The following is a 20,160-nucleotide window of genomic DNA, read 5'->3' as shown; positions in this document are numbered from 1 at the left end:
AGCAAGAATCAAAAACCAAAACTGCTCTATCTAGCAAGGCTATCATTCAAAATTAAAGGTAAAATGAAGAGTTTCCCAAACAAAAAAAAGCTAAAGGAGTATATTTCCACCAAAACAGCATTGCAAGATATGTTAAAGGACTATTATAAGGAGAAGAAGAGAGAGAGAAAGGAATATAGGCATAAAAAATAAAAATGGCAGTAAATAAGTACCTATCAATAATGACCTTAAATGTAAATGGTTTAAGTGCTCCAATTAAAAGACAGGGTAGCTGAATGGGTAAGCAAACATGACCCATATACATGCTGTTTACAAGGGATCCACCTCAGAACAAAAGACTCAAACAGGATGAAAGTGAAAGAATGAAAAAAATTTTTCAATGCAAATACAAGCAAACAAAAAAAATCTGTGATAGCAATACTTATATCTAAACGAATAGAGAGTGAAACAAAGGCGACAACAATAGCCAAAGAAGGTCACTAGATACTACCAAAGGAATCGATCCAACAAGAGACTATAACCCTGATAAGCATATATGCACCCAATATAGGAGCACTGAAATATATTTTTTAAAATTCTGGAGAACTTTAATGGAGAGACGCATAGTAATACTGTCATACAGGGGATATTATCACCCCACTGACATCAATGTACAGATCTTCCAGCCAAAAATCAACAGGAAACAGCAACCTTAACGCACTAGATCAGAAGGATTTAAATGATATTTACAGAACATTTCATCCCAAAGCTGCAGAATAAGCATTCTTCTCAAGTGCACATGGGATATTCCCAAAGAAAGACCACGTTAGGACACAAAATAATTCTCTAAAAGTTGAAGGAGACTGAAATCATATCAAGCATCTTCTCCGATCACAATGGCATGAAACTAGAAATCAACTACACTAAAAAAACAAAACCTCAAAAACATTCAAACACATGGAGGCTAAATAGCACGTTATTAAACAATGAATGGGTTAGAAAAGAGATCAAGAAAGAAATCAAAAACTTCCTAAAAACAAATGAAAATGAACACACAACAACCCAAAATCTATGGGACACAGCGAAAGCAGTCCTGAGAGGGAAATTCACAGCATTACAGGCTTACCTCAAGAAACAAAAAAAATCTCAAATAAAAAATCTAACCCTACAACTAAAAGAATTGGGAAGAGAACAACAAGAAAAGCCCAAAATAAGTAGAAGGAAGGAAATAATAACAATCAGAGCAGAAATAAATGACACAGAGCTAAAAAAAATAATACAGGAGATCAAAGAAACCAAGAGCTGGTTCTTGGAAAAGATAAACAAGGTTGATGAACCTTTAGCCAAACTCATCAAAAAACAAAGAGCGAGAATCCAAATAAATAAAATCAGAAATGAAAGAGGCGAAGTAACAACTGACATCACACAAATATAAGGATTATAAGAAAATACTCTGAACAACTATATGCCAACAAACCTGCACAAAATAAACAAATTCCTAGAAACATAAAATCTTCCAAAACTCAATAAGGAAGAATCAGAAAACCGGAGTAGACTGATAACAACTAATGAAACTGAAGCAGTAATCAAAAACTCCCAGCAAACAAGTCTTGGAACAGATGATTTCACAGGGAATTTTAACAAACATTCAAAGAAGAACTAACACCTATCCTCCTCAAATTATTCCAAAAAATTCAAGAGGAAGGAAGACTTCCAAGCTATTTTTATTAGGTCAGCATTATCCTAATTCCAAAACCAGATAAAGACACTACAAAGAAAGAAATTACACTCCAATATCCCTGATGAACATAGATGCTAAAATCTTCAACAAAATATTAGCAAATCAGAGCCAGTACTAGAGTAAAAAGATCATACACCATGACCAAGTGTTATTTATTCTGGAGATACAAGGCTGGTACAACATTCACAAATCAATAAGTAAGATACATCACATAAACAAAATGAATAATAAAAATTACATGATCATATTAATAGACATGGGAAAAGATTTCAACAAAATCCAGCACCCATTTTTTTATTCTTTTACATCCATCCTATGAAGAATGAACCACCAACAGGGGCCAAAGGCAGAAGCCATGGTTACCCTTTTCTGTGAGGGTCCTCACTGAAACAAGGGGTCTGGATAAAGTGGGACTCTAGAAGATTTAGAACACTGCCCTCCACCAACCACTCTGAAGACCTCTAATTCCCCTCTTCCCATACTCTGTTGCCAATATAGAGAATCTGGATCTTGAAAAGGAAGGATACAGTATCTTTCAGCTAGACCACAAGCAATCCCAGTCACAGTTCTAGCCTGCACTGGGAGGATATATTTCCCAAAGTTTTATGCTGGTCTAGGCTATTTTAATAATAACAAAAAATACATGGGCGGGGGAGTGCAATGTGCTCTTGCTTGAAATCTCACATAGATTGGAAAATTTGGGAAACAATACTTGCTTTTAGCCTAATCAATTGAATTTGCTCAATAAATTGGTTATAATAAGAACTACCAGGGCACTTGTTAAAAACAGATTTCCAGCCTTCTTTTGAGGATTCCAATTCTCCCAGTCTGTGATGAAGTTTAGGAATTTTTTGGTTTTGGTTTGTTTTAACTTTCTAAGTGGTTCTTAAAATCACACAAATATAAGAAACACTGTTTAGGAGGGACTGACTAAACTTGTGAGTGTAGAGTGTATTTTTGATAAAAACTATGAGAAAAGTGAGAATAGAGAGATCTTACCTCAACATAATAAAGGTCATATGTGACAAACCTACAGACAACATCATATTCGATGGGGAAAAACTAAAAGCGTTTCCCTTAAGAAAAGGAACAAGACAGGGATATCCTCTTTCACCACTATTATTCAACATAGTACTGGAAGTGCTAGCCACAGCAATCAGACAAAAAGAAAAAGTCAAAAGCACTCAAATTGGAATGAAGGCAGTAAAACTGTCATTATTTGCACATAACATGATATTGTACTTAGAAAACTCAAAAGACTACACCAAAAAAAACCTAAATACAATAAATGATTTAGGCAAAATAGCAGGATACAAAAATTAACATCCAGAAATCGATGTCATTTTTATACACCGATAATGAACTCTCAGAAAGGGAATCTGAAAAAAACAATTCCATTTTCCACTGCAACAAAAAAAAATAAGATACCTGGGAATAAACTTAACCAAGGAGGTAAAAGACCTGTACACAGAAAACTAAAGGACATTGAAAAAGGAAACAGAGGAAGATATAAACAAGTGAAAGGATATACCATGTTCATGGATTGGAAGAATTAACATCATTAAAATATCCATACTATGCAAAGCAACCTATAGATTCAACACAATCCCTATTAAAATACCAATAGCATATTTCACAGATCTAGAACAAATATTCCAAAAATTTATATAGAACCAAAAAAGACACCAAAGAGTTGAGAAAGAACAAAATTGGAGAGATCATAATACTGAATATCAAAATATATTACAAAACCACTATAATCAAAACAGCTGGTACTGGAACAAGAATAGGTATATAGATCAATGGAACAGAACAGAGACCCCAGAAATAGACCCATGCCATTTCAGTCAATTAATATTTGACAATGGAGGCCAGGGCATACAATGGAGTAAAGACAGTCTCTTTAATAAATGGTATTGGGAAAATTGGGAAAGGTACATGCAGAGAAATGAAATTAGACCACAAACTTACAACATATACAAGAACAAACTCAAAATGGCTAAAAGACTTAAATGTAAGTTGCAAAACCATAATAATCCTAGAAGAAAACACAGGCAGTAAAATCTCAGACAACTCATGTAGCAGTGTTTTCACTGATACATCTCCAAGGGCAAGAGAAACAAAGAAAAATAATAAACAAATGGAACTACATCAAACTAAAAAGCTTCTGCACAGCAAAAGAAACCATCAACAAAATGAAAAGGGAATCGCCCAACCAATGTGGCTCAGCAGTTGAGCATCGACCTATGATCCAAGAGATTGCAGTTCCATTCTCAGTCGGGCACATGCCAGGGTTACAGGCTGGATCCCCAGCAGGAGGAAGCTGATCAATGACTCATCATTAATGTTTCTATTCCTCTCTCTCTCCCTCTCCTTTCCTCTCTGAAATCAGTAAAGCTGTATTTTTTTAAAAAAATGAAAAGGAAACCCATTGTGTGGGAGAACATATTCGCCTATGGGTTAATTTCCAAAATATATAAAGAACTGATACAACTCAACAAAAGGAAGACAATCCAACTTAAAAATGGGCACATGACCTAAATAGACACTTCTCCAAAGAGGCCATACAGATGATCAATATATATGAAAAAATGCTCAAAGACACTAATCATCAGAGAGATGCAAATTAAAACTATAATGAAGTACCACCTCATACCTGCCAGAATGGCTATCATCAATAAATCAACAAAAAACAACTGCTGCCCTGGCTGGTGCGCTTCAGTTGCTTGAGCATCATCCCATGCATGGAAAGGTCACTGGTTCAATTCCTGGTCAGGGCATGCCCAAGTTGCAGGTTCAATCCCTGGTGGGGGTGCGTGTGGGAGGCAACCAATAGATGTTTCTCTCTCACATCAATGTTTCTCTCTCCCTCTAAAATCAATTTTAAAAAACATTAAAAACATTATAATAAAAAACAAGTAAGTACTAGTGAGGATGCAGAGAAAAGGGAACCCTAGTGCACTGCTGGTGGGAATGCAGACTGGTGCAGCCACTATGGAAAACAGCATGGAGGTTCCTTAAAAAATTAAAAATGGAACTGCCGTTTGACCCAGTGATCCCACTTCTGGGAATATATCCTAAGAATCCTGAAACACCAATCAGAAAGAATGTATGCACCCCTATGTTCATAGCAGCACAATTTACAATAGCTAATATTTGGAAACAGCCCAAGTGCCCATCAGTAGATGAGTGGATAAAAAAGCTGTAGTACATTTACAACATGGACTACTATGCAGCTATAAAAAAGAAGAATCTCTTACCCTTTGGGACAGCATGGATGGACCTGAGAGGATTATGCTATGCAAAATAAGTCAGTCAGAGAAAGACAAATATCCTATGATCTCACTTATACATCGAATCTAAAGAACAAAATAAACTGACGAACAAAATAGGTTCAGAGGTGTTGATGCATGGAACAGAATGACATCTCAGAGGGGCGGTGGATGGGGGGAGAAAGGGAAGATATTAACCAAAGAACTTATATGCATATAAGCATAGCTCATGTACACACACAATAGTGTGGGAAAGGCCTGAGGTGGGGTGGGGGTTTGGTGGTGGCGGGCAAAGAGGCAGGAAATGGGGGGCATCTATAATACTGTCAACAGTAAAAGTAACTAAATTTGCAAGCAACAAAATTTGGAGAAAACAAGCACTTTTGACCTTTTCTCACATTAACTCTGATAAACCAAATACTTTTCTAGGTTTCTGGTTTATAAGAGTTGACTATTTCAATCACATAAAATGAAAACAAAATTTAAAAAATCATCAAATAAACATACAAAAGAATGCAGGTATAATATATATAAACAGAGAAGTTTCTTTCAGACAGAAAATAGACCATGGGAAAATTGACCTATAGAAAAACAAAATGAAAGAAAGCCTCAGCTCGAAGTTCATCATGTAGTGCAAATGCAGACAGATGGCAGTTAGACAGAGACTACACCACAAGTAAAGAATTTGCATTTTAAGTGCAAGGACAAGCCAGCCATTCAATGGCTTTAAATAAGGGAATCATGATCTGATTTAATTTTAAATACATAACAGCAGCCACTGTGAAGGACTGAGGGAGTGGGCAAGAAGGAAATTAGGTAACTAGTTATAATGCAGTTTTATTTCTAGTCTATTGCAGGAGCAAAAGACAGTTCTAACAATTAAGGTAGAATAAAGTACATGGTTTCAGGAACTATATGATCCATATGATCAATAATATATAATTTCATTAAAAGTCATAAAAACAACTTAGAGGGAAAGACTTAATGTTATAAAGATGTCACTACTTCAAATTTATCTATAATTATAATGTAACCTCAATCAAAATCCTAAAAGAGTTCTTAAAACTGAAATTTAAAAAGCTTAAAAAAAGTTCAATTGGAATAATGTAGACATGACTATGACAATTTTGAAAAAGTACAGTATTAGGAAACATGTGCTAATAAATATCAAAGTATTTTATGAAACTATGTAACAATGTTGTTTTGACATAAGAGCTCACAAACAGATTAGTGGCATAGAAGAGTCCAAAATATGACTCATACATATGGGAAAATTGATTTGATAGAGTAGATGTTTCCTATCTGTGGAGAATTGACTGGAGTTAGGATATTAGAAAATTCTTTGGGGAAAAAGTAATACAAAGCTAAACATTAAAAGATGCCATTAGCAAAGTTAGCAGAGACAGGACAGAATGAGGGAAAATATTTGCAACAGATTTTACCAAGAACTAAGAGAATTTATAAAGAGCTCCTAGAAATTGTGAATAAAATAAAAAAATAACTCCTGGCCCAGAAATGCCAGAACGATATAAAGAGGTAATTCCCAAAAGAAGAAATACTAAAAGCTGATACCAAAAAAAAATGATCAAGCAAAGGCTCACTAGGAATCAGAGAAATGTGAACTAAAATAGGCTATTACCTGTCAAGAAACTGACTGGCAATATATTAAAGATGTTGGCCAGGATGCAGAAAAATAAAGAACTGTCTCTACTGTTGGAAGCAAGAGTTTGTACTTTGCCAGTTGGGATATTTTAGGAGGTAATTTGGCATTGTTTATCAAAGTTTAACAGCAGCTCCTCAAAAGGTTACACATAGTTATCACATGGAACAGAGAAAAATGAAAACATATATTCTCACAAAAATTTGTACCTGTGTGTTCCTGACCACATTATTCATGATGTCCAAATGGAAAAAAGCTAAATGATAAATAAAATGTGGTATAAGCCATACAATGGAATGTTATTTATCAATAAAAAGGAGTAAAGTGCTGATACATGCTAAAACCTGCATGAACCTTGAAAACATTAAACTAAATGAAGGAATCTAGCCAAAGAAGATCAGATGTTGTGTGATTTTTCTTTATAAGAAGTGTCCAGAATAGGCAAATCTATAGAGACAAAGAGTAGATCAATAGTTGCTAGGAGCTAAGGGGGAGGAAATTACGGGGAGTGACTGCTAATGAGTACAAGGGTTCTTTTGGGGTGACAAACATGTCCTAAAATTGATGCCATGATGGCTGCACAGCTCTCAGAACTACTAAAAACCACTGATTTGTACATTTTAAAAGGATGACTTATATGATATGTGAGTTATTTCTCAATAAAGCTATGTATAAAATCGTTAACACATACTTTACTTTCAGGAATCTATTCTCTAGGACTACTTGAATATATGCAGAAAGACATCTAAAAAAAATGTTTACTGCAGCATTGTCTGCAACAGCCCAAATAGAAACAATCTAAATGTTCACCATAAGTAAACTCAAAGCAAACGACAAACTGGAAGAAACTATGTTTATTATATGACAGATAAGCATTGATATCTTTCTAAAAGGTGAGAACACTGCCCCAGATATCCTTCATTTTAACCTTGTTGCCTTTTCTCCTGGAAAACACACAGCATCCATTTTCTCTCCCAGTGCCAGATCCATGATTACCGCTAGAAAAAAAAACCTAACTATAAGCTTTCCTGGGTTGTTCCATTCTTAATAATCCTCCATAACCTCATCTCAACTCTATTGTTGATTACACACTTAAAAATTTCTCTCACGATCCCTTTTTATATTCCTTCTTAAAGCAGTTGATTCAAACCCTTTCATGCCTTTATGTGCCTCTAACTTGTCCACTCTCTCAGCAGACTTTAAATCTCAAGAGATCTCCCAATTTAAATCTTCCACACTTCAAAATGCTTTTTTCTTTTCTCACCACATTCTTCCTTTTTAGAACTGTGCATCTTTCCAAGGTTACTATTATTCCTGCGACCATTTAGTATCTCTTCTACTACAAGAGGTTCCCTTCCCTTGGCCAATAAACAATTTAGGTGATCTATCCCTTAAAACAAAAATTATGTATACCATCTCTTGGACTTGTTATGACCAAGCAATGAATATCTTCTCATTTCATCCTTTCACCAGCAAACTTCCTTGCTTATGATGCTAAAATATTTACTCCCTAATAATGCTTCTACTCAACTGCTCTTTTAAAGCAAAGACCTGGCTAATTGCTAAATTCATAACATACTCTTTTCTTCCAATCTTAATTGAATTTATTAGGGTGAGATTCATTAATAAAATTATATAGGTTTCAAGTATATGTCTATAATACATCATATGTATATTGTATTGTGTGTTCACCACCCAAAAAAACTCAGACACAGACAACAGTATGGGGATTAGCAAAGGGAAAGGGGAGGGGAGGGGAGGGGCGGTAGAAGAGGGGAAAGGGGGATAAGCGGTGATTAAGGAGAGGTGACTTTGAGTGGTGAACATTCAGAGCGTATTCTGAGTCCTCATTCTCCTGAATGAGATGCAGAGCATGGCTCCCTCACAAACTCTATCACAGACAAGAGTCTTTGGATTACATTCTCAGTCTCAGTTTCACTTATCAGTGAGGTAAATTACCTTTCAGAGCTACTGTGAAACGTAATAAATAAACTTCCAAATCATCTCACATTTATTACCTCACTCAAGATTCTGTTAAGTGTAGTATATAAGGCAGTATATTACAATGATCAAATATGCCGGTTATATGGAATCAGGCTACTGCGGGTCAAATCTCAGCTCTGCTATTTATTAACGTGGACGGAAAAGGGGCCATACACTAACCCTGACAAGCTCAGGGGAGGCCTGCATGGTGGGCCTTACAAACTTAGAGACCTAAAGTAACCACATAGGATGGTCTGAAATGAAAACTTCCTAACTAAAAATAAGTCATGGCAGATAGTCATGTCCTAGGCCTATAGCTTCCTTGACAAAGGCCAATCTTTACCTTAACTGAGCCTGTCTATTGTCTTTTTGCATCTACGATAACATGCCTTTGGAATGTCAGAGTAAGCCTCCTTTCCCAGGTCCCTCAGGGCACAATCTCCCACCAGAACAGAAGACCACAGAGACCCTCACTGTTATCATGTTCTTGGCATACCATCTCTATGTGCTGCTAAATGTTAATTGTTAACTATCTTATACTCAACACTGTAAAGAAGTATGTGTCTACTCCTTTTACTTTTTATCCAATCTCAGAGATTTCACCACTTTGCTTTCTCCTGCCTCCCCAATCTACCACCAATGAATTTCACGTAACCCTCTTTATGCCTCCCTCCTTTGATTCTAATGTATAAAATAAGGCGCAAAACTGCCATTCTCTAGAGCATTTTCTCAATTCACTGGGATTTTACTTCCTGAAACTGTCGTCAATTTGAACTCAAAAATCCTTACAGGTTTGGACGTTTCTTATGTTGACATTAAGCTGCATGAAATGAAAAGAGATACTTAGCTACTCTGCACTGCAGTTTCCTCTAGTCTATGCCATTCACAGAGTAGTTATAAGAATGAAGTGAGAAAATGGAAAATATATATATTACAGTCATTAAGTACCAAGAATAGTGCTTGGCACTGTTAAATAAATGTTTGCCACTGCTGCATAATGAGCATTCTTGATCAATAGTTGTAATTGCTCTTTTAAAAAATACTTAGAACAAAGATTTTTTTTCTACCACTAATATATACACAGTGACTTCAAGCAAACTTGCCATGATGTTTCTTTTACATGTTCATTAATTCAGTAAGATTTATTTGAAAACCTACCGATCTGTACCTCTCCCTCACATACATAACTAGTTGCTCAATTCTATAGTCTACTTTCCTGTACACTCTCTCTCACAGAGGCACTGGTTCAGCAGAACATGCTATGGCCGAATGAACATAGGCCTTAGGTGTGGTCAAAAGCAGTTATGCCTCTGCTGTTCCACACTGGGCGAGTTACTCAACTATCTGAGCTTCAGTTTTATAACTATATACTGAGGTTAGGAAAAAACATATCCAAAACACACTGCTCAGCATGAAGTACATAAATATTAGCTGATCACTTTTTTCCTTCTTTGCTATGCACATTTTCATCTCATTACCTCTTACCTGTCTAGACTACATGCCTTTGACATGTCATCCCATTCAATACATTCTACAAACTGACAGATTAATGTTCATATTTTATGTCTGGTGGTTTGCTCTTTTCAAACGTCTTCAATGACTCTCTTCCTAGTGCTTGCCAACTAAAGGTTAAAACGTCTTAGTATTTAAAATCCTCTGTGTTCTTACCCAACACTACACTTACAATGTTTCTTCTTACCAGTCTCCTTCATAGATCCAATGCTCTTAACCATTGGTTCTCAAACTTGACTGTACATTAGAATCAAACATAACCTATATTTTTTCCAAAATACCCTCTTGCTCATTCAATCTGGCCCCATTAAAATGTTAACTCCTGCCCTGGCCCATTTGGCTCAGTGGTTAGAGCATGGGCCCACCTACTAAAGGGTCTCAGGTTTTGGTCAAGAGCATGTACCTTGGTTGCAGGCTCAATCCCTGGCCCCAGTCAGGGAGCGTGTGGGAGGCAATTAATCCATGTGTCTCTCTCATATCGATGTTTCTTTCTCTCTCTCTCCCTTCCACTCTCTGAAAATCAATGCAAAAAATACCCTCGTGCAAGGATTAAAAAAAAAAGTTAACTCCTACTTAAAGTCTCTCCTATACCCCAACATAAACAGAGTAGGAAAAGTTTTCTCCTATCTCTGAACTTCTGTAATACTTTATTTCAATGTTCCTCATTTTCCCTTGCACTATAGTTATTTGTGTGCATGTTCTTGTTTCCCCAAACTAGGTATGTAGGCTTTTGAGGGAAAGCTGAGTTCTTATGGCAAGTTGAAGCATTTTAGAAATTTGATCTTAATCTTTACAACATCCCTTTGAGGAAGGTATAACCTCCATATTTTATGAATAACGAAACTGAAACCATGAGAAGTGGCTTGCCTAAGGATTTTAATATTACTAATTCTTTAATTATAATTTTTCTTTGTATATTACACAAATTACAACCTTCTCTCATATTGTCAGAGCAGAAAAACATCCAATAAATGCTGAATGAATGTATATATTTTTATTTTAACTTTGGTGACTGAAAACAAATTCAATTTCAAGTCAACATTCCTAACGGTTAGGGGAAAATGCAAGAAATACACCCTAGCTATCTTCTTTTCCAAAATAATTATTTCGAAGTCATTGCTTAGTTTTGATATTTAAACTATTCTTAAGTTAAATCCATGGCAAGACAATAGCTTTGAAAGCTAGTATTTTAATAAACAGAAAAGGATGAATTTATACATATCAAGAACCAAAACTTGATAATTGACTAATATTCTATAAAGGTAGTACATGGCCAGAAAAGAAAGCCTATGGGGGGCTGGGCGAGGAAACACCTAGGGAGACAGAAAGAATATTCTGGCTGTGGAAACAGAAGAGCCTAGGAGCATCTGTAGAATGTGCAGAGAGAAGGACCATGATAACTAGTACCAAGAGCCAGAGCAAGGAACATAAGACCTGGTGGGAAGAGTTCTGAGCCACAGCACACAGGGCAGCAAGGACAGAGGCCAAGTGGGATGAGCTACCTCATCCAAGTTCAGCAGGAACCAGATATTCCTTCCCTAATCATCTCAGGTGACATAAGATACCTCAGTGCACAGAAACTGCTGGGAGAAGAGGAGGAGATGTGCAGAAGCCATCGTGGGTGAGTGGGAGGAGAAACATGCATATTACTCAAGAGAGACTGACACATACCTTTTATTGGCAGGATGAAATGCCTTCAGCTATTAATCAGAATGAGGATTCAAGAAGAGGGTGGGCTCAATTACAAAAAAATTGAGCAAGATAACTTGTGTAATTGGTCTGCGAATTTTACTGTTTAAATTTTGACTTTTACCAGAAATTAGCAAAACTAGGTTCTCATTCTAACCTCATCATGAAGCGAATAATTTCCATATATTACCTAATGTAGGGAGGGAGGGTAGTTCTTAAATTTCTTAAACAGTAAATTGAAGGGCTGGATTGTGCTGAGGTGCTTTTTAATTCTGAAGTTATATAATTTTTTTTAGTATTATTTGGGGGTGACACTGGCTAATAAAATGATATAGGTTGCAAGTGTACAATTCTATAATACATCATCTGTATATTGCACTGTGTTTTCACCACCCAAAGTCAAATCTCCTTCTGTCACCATATATTTGACCCCTTTTACCCTTTACTACCTACCCCCACTGCCCTTCCCTCTGGTAACCACGATACTGTTGTCACTGCCTGAGGTTTTTTGTTTGATTATTTGTCTTGTTCATGTGTTGCTTTCAGTTTTATATCTCACATGAGTGAAATCATATGGCTCTTGACTTTTCCATCTGACTTATTTCCTTAGCACAATATTCTCAAAAGGTTCTTTTTAATTCTGAAATTATGTAATTTTTACTGATTTTTTTACTTAATGTTATATCCTTTCATGTTCCTGTTAATTAACTATACATATTTCTAAAATTTAAGAAAAATTCAAATATAAGATCAAGACTCTCATTTAAACCGCACCAAAAAACAGTAACTATTATTTTCTCAATCATAATATTTGCTTCTGACATTTGGTGACAGTTTAATCTAATTATAGAAGAAAGAAAGAATTTTCCCCATGAACTACAGGGATTACGAACTTCCTGTTTATACTACATACTTCAACAGAAGGTACACAAGTACTTACTCAATATAAGTTGAATGAGTAAATACATGAATTTAGACTGACTGAGCAATAAGCTGAAGGGCATTTTATTCAGAGGTATGTATCTGGTCTCCTTAGCTGCATGGACTGGCCAAAGATGTGTTACTTCAATGTCCCTGGCAACATATGAAGCTACAAGAAAGAAATAATTTAGACCAGAAATGGAGGTAATGGCAAAGAGGGTAAAATTCTCAGATGACATTAAATTTTCCCACTATCTTAAAGGAAATGATGTACATTAAAAGTAATACAGGAAAAACCACTATACTCTCAAAGCAAATGTTTCAAATCATAATACTTGTAGTAATTCTCCTTAATTTTAAGCAAAATGCAAGTGTTCCAGATTTATAAAAATCTACATATAAAGAGATCTATATTTTACTTTTTCTAAAAAAGATAGTCCTGCAATCCCAACTTTATACGAGAGAAAACTTAAGGCTTGAGAAGTAAAGTAACTTGGAATTTGAGTCCAAGTTTGCCTTCAAAGTCTATGTTCTTCACATTATGATGCCTTGAAAACTGTAAAGGATTCTTCTATTATAAAGCACTTACCTTAAGCTCTAAGTAATGCAGGGCCATTAAGCAGATGAACAACAACCAATTATATTCTAGTGAAATATTAATCATAAAAGAGATAAATACACAAAGAATATACTTACTCATTCCTGAGCATTCTCTATCACCATCCCATACGTTAGAAACAGCATGTCCCGTCAATAGGAGGTTAATTAAACTTTGGCTATTAATAAAAATTAAAAAGTAATTAAAACATGAATAAACAAATTTTCAAATAAAATGATCCCTATGGGAAGGGATAAAGTAATCACTTTTTACATTAAATTATGTTGTTTAAGAAACAAAGTTGGGAAAAACCTTACATTTTTCATTTTATACATTCAACTGAATAACAGCCTTGTTAACTGAATCACCAAATGAATCACCACAATGGTATCTATTGTTCTATTTATTCCTTTAAATTTAACAACTTTATCTAAGATACCATATTTGAATGAATAAAAAATGATACTTGGGTGGATAATTTACTTAATATTTATAATCACCTTTAAAAATACATATATAAATGTTATTATTTTGTGCTTGATGGAACATACGTGAATTTTAACCTCAGAGGTAGAAAGTTATAAAGAAAAGTACTTATTTTTTTGTTTTGTTAATCCTCACTCAAGGATATTTTTTCCATTGAGTTTTAGAGAGAGTGGGAGGGAGGGAGGAGGAGAGAGAGAAAGAGAAAAAGAAACAGAAAGAGAAATATCCATGTGAGAGAGACACATGGATGGGTTGTGTCCTGCATGAGCCCTGATCAGGGCTGCGGAACAAACCTGCAACCCAGGTTCTTGCCCTTGACCAGAAATCGAACCTGAGACGCTTTGGTGCTAGGGCTGATATTCTAACCACTTAACACCACCAGCCAGGGTGAAAAGTACTTACTTTTTAGAGAGTTAATAATCACTGTTTTATCTTTTTTTTGAATCCTCGCCAGAGGATATTTTTTCCATTGCTTTACAGAGAGAGTAGGAGGGTGGGAGGAGGGGGACAGAGAGAGAGAGAGAGAGAGAGAAACATCGATGTGAGAGCAACACATCAACTAGTTGCCTCCCACACACACCCCGACCGGGGCTGGGGACGAGCCTGCAACTGATGTACATGCTGTTGGCCGCAACTGGGGCCCTTCAGCCTGCAGGCCGACACTCTAACCACTAAGCCAAACCGGTCAGAGCTGTTTTATCTATTTTAACAAAAAGAGCTACAAAAAAGCTTGAGAGGAAGGGTAGTTTCACAGAGAAAAATAAGAAAAAAATGTTTTCACCCAAGCAGGAAAGCCCTTATGAAGAGGTAAGGATATACCTATTGCTAAGTAAAAATGAATAAATGTCATCTATTTAAGTTTCATAAATGGAACAGAAAGCAGAATTTGTTACAATACTCCCCTGCCATCTTGAAACAAAATATGTGCCACAATAAATGCACTGCATACATAAACCTAAAGTGGAAATTAACATTCCATACATAAGGCAAGCAATGCATAAAGCACGAGCCTGCTCCAATTCATAGACTTTATGCTGTAAGCAGACAAGCAAAATTTTCTGACTCTGTAGTACTTTATTCTAAGATAACAGATTTTAGTTAATTACCTGCCATGCCCATACACAGGATCTATCAAAGGCTCAGTTGAATCTTCAATTTCGTTTTTTATGTTTTCAATGCCCTAAAGAAAACAAATATTCTTGGCTTATTTTAAAAACTAAAAATGAAAATTATAGTAGCTTAAATATTGACCAGTTCATACTATAAATTAATAAAACACAATTATTTAACTTTTCTCCCAAAGAATTAACCAGATTTGAATCAAGGATGCATTTGAGATGATAATGGTAAGAAGTAGTTTCTCCAGGAATATCTTTTTATTTTCTTTTGTGGGTGCTATATAAAGAATACAGGTAACAGATCTAATGTTGGTTAAGTGGATAGAGAGATGTTTAAGTTTCAAGAGGAGGAAAGAGAAAATTATTTAATCCAAAGTTAATATTCATTTAACTTTAGGCTAAATTAAATTCAAAACTAATACACCTGCTAAGGCATCTGATATATTTTCTTAGGTCATTTAAAAAGCTTATTGTTTCTAAAAACATGCACACATAAGTGTTCATAGAGTAGAAATTTAAAATCACATAAGAAAATGGAAGGTGTGCTTCTGATTGTGTGTCCTCACAAATACTGGTAATTCAAATGTGCATGGACAAAAATATAAATTAAAAAAGCAAGAAGTTTCTTATTTTCATAAAAAACAATTTTCTGATACTTTTAATCCCCAAAAGGGCATCCAAATCCCAAAAGGTCTAGATACTGGGTCACTACAAGAAGACCTAGGCACAACTCCAAAATGACAAAGATAATATATCATTGGTTCTATCAGATTTCAGGCAACTTCTAAGGGTTAAAGAGATGATTAATCAATGATTGAAGTATTTAATGATTGCAGAAGTACATGTAGGAGGACATAAGTATGAGATCTTGCACTTGCCTTCCTTGAAAACAATACAAAGCAGGCTCTGATAAAGCCAAAATGAACAATAGAAACAAGTGATGTAGTCACTGGGGAGAGACAGGACATCATTTCAAAGACAGGCTCAAGGAAAAACTAGACATGATGGTTTATTGGCTATAAAGGACAAGAAACAGAGGAGGTATCCAAAGTCCTGAACATAAAAAACTGGCAGAATGAAAGTTAAGAGGATCGTAAGAAACCAGTCACTTAAATACCTCCACCACTGGTATTCACCTCTAACCAACTACCAAATACTTTTGGTCCTTTCACTTAAACATCCTATTAACTGTTTTTAAATTTCTAAATTTAAAACATGCTTCTAAACATGCTCCCTTTCTTTTCCATTTCCACGGTCACCGCCTTAGCTTAGGTTCACTTACTTCCATAATCACTTTTCTAATTTTTCTGACTCTAGACTTATACTCCACACACCAACTCCCTCCAGTATAACTCTTATCCCAATTTAAGGAAACTTTTATTAACAAAAAGATCGTGCTACTCCCCTGTTGAAAAATCTTATTTCATTCTAATTTTGACCACATGAAACTAAAGTATTTTTGCATAATATACAAGGACCTTCATACTCTAAACCTTATTTATATAACTACCCAGTCTCATCTTCCACATCTGCCGTTCTGGTGGCTTATGCTGCAGTAATATGGAACATCTTATGGTTCCCCAGACATGTGTTATACCCTCAATTGATTATACCTTTATACTTGCTCTTCCCACTGCTTGGAAAATCTTCCCACAGCTTTTCTGTCTAGAAAAGTTTTCCTCTTCCATCGAATGATCCCTACTATATAAGGTCCCACATTGATTTCACCAAATAAACTTAGGCATACCTTTACTACTTTCCCTTCTGCTTTGTGCACGCAACAAAGAAACACCAAAAAACGATGCCATAACGGAGGTAATCATTAATGTGTCAACTGTTTTTACAACACTGAAGAGGAACCATTAAATACAATTATATCCCACATTGGCCCAGCACCTAATATAGAGTCAATAAACCTTTGTCAAATGAAAGAAGTTTGATTTTAGCATGGTAAATCTAGTAGAATAATTAAGGTTAACAAGCTACTAAAGATATGAGATTGGCACTTGGGGGAAAAGGGCAGGGCTGGTACTGTACATATTGGAATTAAACACATAAAGGTAAATTGAGAGACTAAAATACCCATAAAAGAAGCAGAATACAGAAACAAAACCCAGGGACTGAAATTTCTGGAATATGAAAGTTTAGTGGAGAAGAGAAAGAACAAAAAGATATTTGATAAAGATGGAAAGAAAGATATAAACAAAAAAGTAATTATGAGACATTATAGAAAGAGAACTTAGTGCAATGACTTATCAGATAAGAAAGGGAGTAGGGGTTAGAAAGAGCTTCCAGAAGGATTAAGGTGTCAATTGCCAGACATTGCTAAGAGCAAAAAAAACAAAATTCAGAAGAACTGCGTGTATTTCATAATTAGCGCATTATTGATAACCTCTGAAGTCCAGAAGAGCAGGGTGAAAATAAACCTCAAAGTGGTTAAGTATCAAATAGGTGGTGACAAAAGAGAATTATTATCAGCATAAGATATTTTTATTCTAAAATTTAGAAACAGCATCAAGAATACATTTTTTCTTCATAGCAGGAAAAATATACTATGGTGGGAATGCAGACTAGTACAACCAATATGGAAAACAGTGTGGAGCTCCCTCAAAAATTTAAAAATGGAACTGCCGTTTGACCCAGTGATTCCACGTCTAGGAATATAACCTAAGAAGCCCGAAACAACAATCAGAAAGAATATATGCACCCGTATGTTCATAGCAGCGCAATTTACAATAGCTAAGATCTGGAAACAGCCCAAGTGCCCATCAGTAGATGAGTGGATAAAAAAGCTGTGGGGACATTTACACCATGGAATACTATGCAGCTATAAAAAAGAAGGAACTATTATCCTTTGAGACAATGTGGAGGGACCAGGAGATTATTATGCTAAGTGAAATAAGCCAGTTAGAGAAAGACAAATATCACATGATCTAATTTATATGTGGAATCAAATGAACAAAATAAACTAATAAACAAAATAGATCCAGAGTCATGGAAGCATGGAACAGACTGATGATTCTTAGAGGGAAGGGGGTGTTTTGGGGGGAAGAGATTAACCAAAGAACTTATATGCATAACCCATGGACACAGACAATCGTTCGGTGAAGGCCTGGGGAGGGGACAGGAGAGGGGAGGAGGAGGTCAGTGGGGGGAAGGGGGACATCTGTAATACTTTCAACAATAAAGATAAATTTAAATAAATAAACAAATAATTTTTTTAAAAAAGAAGAAGAAAACTATACTATTAAACTCAAACTAATAAAAGCCAGGAGAAGCATCTTCTTAAACAAACCTTTGTCAGTAACACAGAATACAGAAAAAGCAATACTCCAAATTTGTTTCCCCACATTGAATACTGGTCCAAGACAGCATCTTTTAATTCAGATAAATTTCTAAATGATCTTTTCCTGGGGAGGGGAGAGGGAGTGAAAAGAATTAAGTATTAGTATCACCATAAGGTTTAATACACCCATAAATGGGGAAACTGTTAAATTGTCTTATACATTAAGATGTATATATACAAACAGGAGATTTTTTTTAAGTGTCTCAAATTTTCAAATACAAATTTAGCCATTAAAAGCAAAAGCTATTGCTGATAACTGTCACTATATATAATATATCCCATTACAACAGAATGCGTATGGTAGGGAATCTCTTCATCTCATAGGTAAACTGTCTTCTAAAATGAGTTTAAGAACAAACAAAACTTGACTTTTGTACATTTGTGACTCCTTTTAAAAGAAATTAATGTTATATTTCAAATCCAATGCCACTTATAATCCTATCACCATAGCTATGCTTACCTTTTATTTTGTAATAAAAAGTTTAAATGCTCTAACGAAAACATGGACCTTTGAATGAAAATTGTAGAAAGCATATTTTGACAAACAAATAATAATACAAATATTTATTCTATTACAAACCTTTATACTCAGGACAGAGAAACATTAAGCTAAAATTATTTTTCATTGTAATGATGAAAAAGCTTTTAATGTTATAAAAAGTTTATTTTGATAGTTAATTTAGGAATCTGAATAATTTAAGTACACATTTACAAATTATTTTTTAATTTGAAAACAAATTAATCCTCAGGCATATAAATCTAAGTACCTTTCCCCAGTATAAACAGATTTAAAATGACAATGTGTCCACAAGGTAAGTATTTTAAATGTTCCAATGTTACTTACTGAATTAATGCATGAAATCGCTCAAAGCCAAGCTCTTCGACAGCCAAGGCAGCTATACATAAAAGACACTTTTCAGCACTACACATGGCAAATAAATGACACAAGATACACACAGCAGGCTGTAAATACTTTCAAGCAATCAAAAATTTCCCTCTTTCCTTACTCACTTAAAATCCTCAGTTTATTTTCAACTTTACTATAATATAAACTTTTATTTCAACACCTTAGTTACCATGATTATAACTAAAATGGATATAATACTGAGAATGTAGAAGGGTGATTAAATAATACACTTCTTTTCAATTCAATTATCCTAGGGTAGCTTATAAAATATGAGAAATTATTGGCAAGCATAGTGCTTCACACATCATTATAATGTGTCCTGCACTTTCATATAATCTTTCAATCCATAGATCCTGTAAAATCATCTTAGCTAATCTTCCTCTTTATAATATAAAATCTTTACATTTAATGTATAATTATTAAACAAACGTGTATAAAAAGGCATAGCACTTTGAAACTATACAGGTTCAACGACAGCTTTAAGTTTGTTCCCACATTACTGTTGAGAAGTTTTTGGTAACTTTTTTAGATTATGTTTATTAATACAGTATAATTATCAATTTTTAAAAATCAAAGTAAATCAGAGAAAGCATTTAAATCAAAGTTAATGTGTATTTAGCACTTTTCTAAGTGCCAGGCCCCTTTCCAAATGCTCCACAGGTCTCACCTCACTTAACCCTCATAACAGCCCTATTCGTCCTCATTTCACAGAAGAGGAAACTGGGGCACAGAGAATCCTCTCAAGTACACACAGCGGTAAACAGCAAAGCTGAGATTTCAACCCTGAGAGTCCTGGCTCCACAAAGATAAAGTCCTTAATGATGAATCAAAATGCCTTCTCCAATTTATCACAATGAGCAATTTCATATGTGTTTATACACATTGATAAAGCAAATCTTAGTACTTTCAAATATTAATTCTCACTAGAAAAACTAATTCCGTAAGAAC

The 20,160-nt window shown here is 35.0% G+C and overlaps 1 protein-coding gene across 2 annotated transcripts in view; it reads right to left on the bottom strand.

The window, feature by feature from the left end:
• The window catches only part of MINDY3 (MINDY lysine 48 deubiquitinase 3), a 106,161-nt gene that overhangs the window by 62,066 nt on the left and 23,935 nt on the right, over window positions 1-20,160 (bottom strand). For both annotated transcript variants that reach the window (XM_016203932.2, XM_016203933.2), the window contains exons 5-8: window positions 19,150-19,201; window positions 18,255-18,369; window positions 14,948-15,021; window positions 13,454-13,533 (exon numbers count right to left, since the gene is read on the bottom strand). In XM_016203932.2, coding sequence (XP_016059418.1) covers window positions 13,454-13,533; window positions 14,948-15,021; window positions 18,255-18,369; window positions 19,150-19,201 — 321 coding nt within the window. The remainder of the gene's footprint in view (window positions 1-13,453; window positions 13,534-14,947; window positions 15,022-18,254; window positions 18,370-19,149; window positions 19,202-20,160) is intronic.

This window comes from Miniopterus natalensis, chromosome 1 (genome assembly GCF_054644295.1).
Source record: "Miniopterus natalensis isolate mMinNat1 chromosome 1, mMinNat1.hap1, whole genome shotgun sequence".
NCBI classification, from domain to species: domain Eukaryota; kingdom Metazoa; phylum Chordata; class Mammalia; order Chiroptera; family Miniopteridae; genus Miniopterus; species Miniopterus natalensis.
The sequence above is the reverse complement of the archived record's forward strand: the minus strand, read 5'-3'. Positions and strand labels throughout refer to the sequence as shown.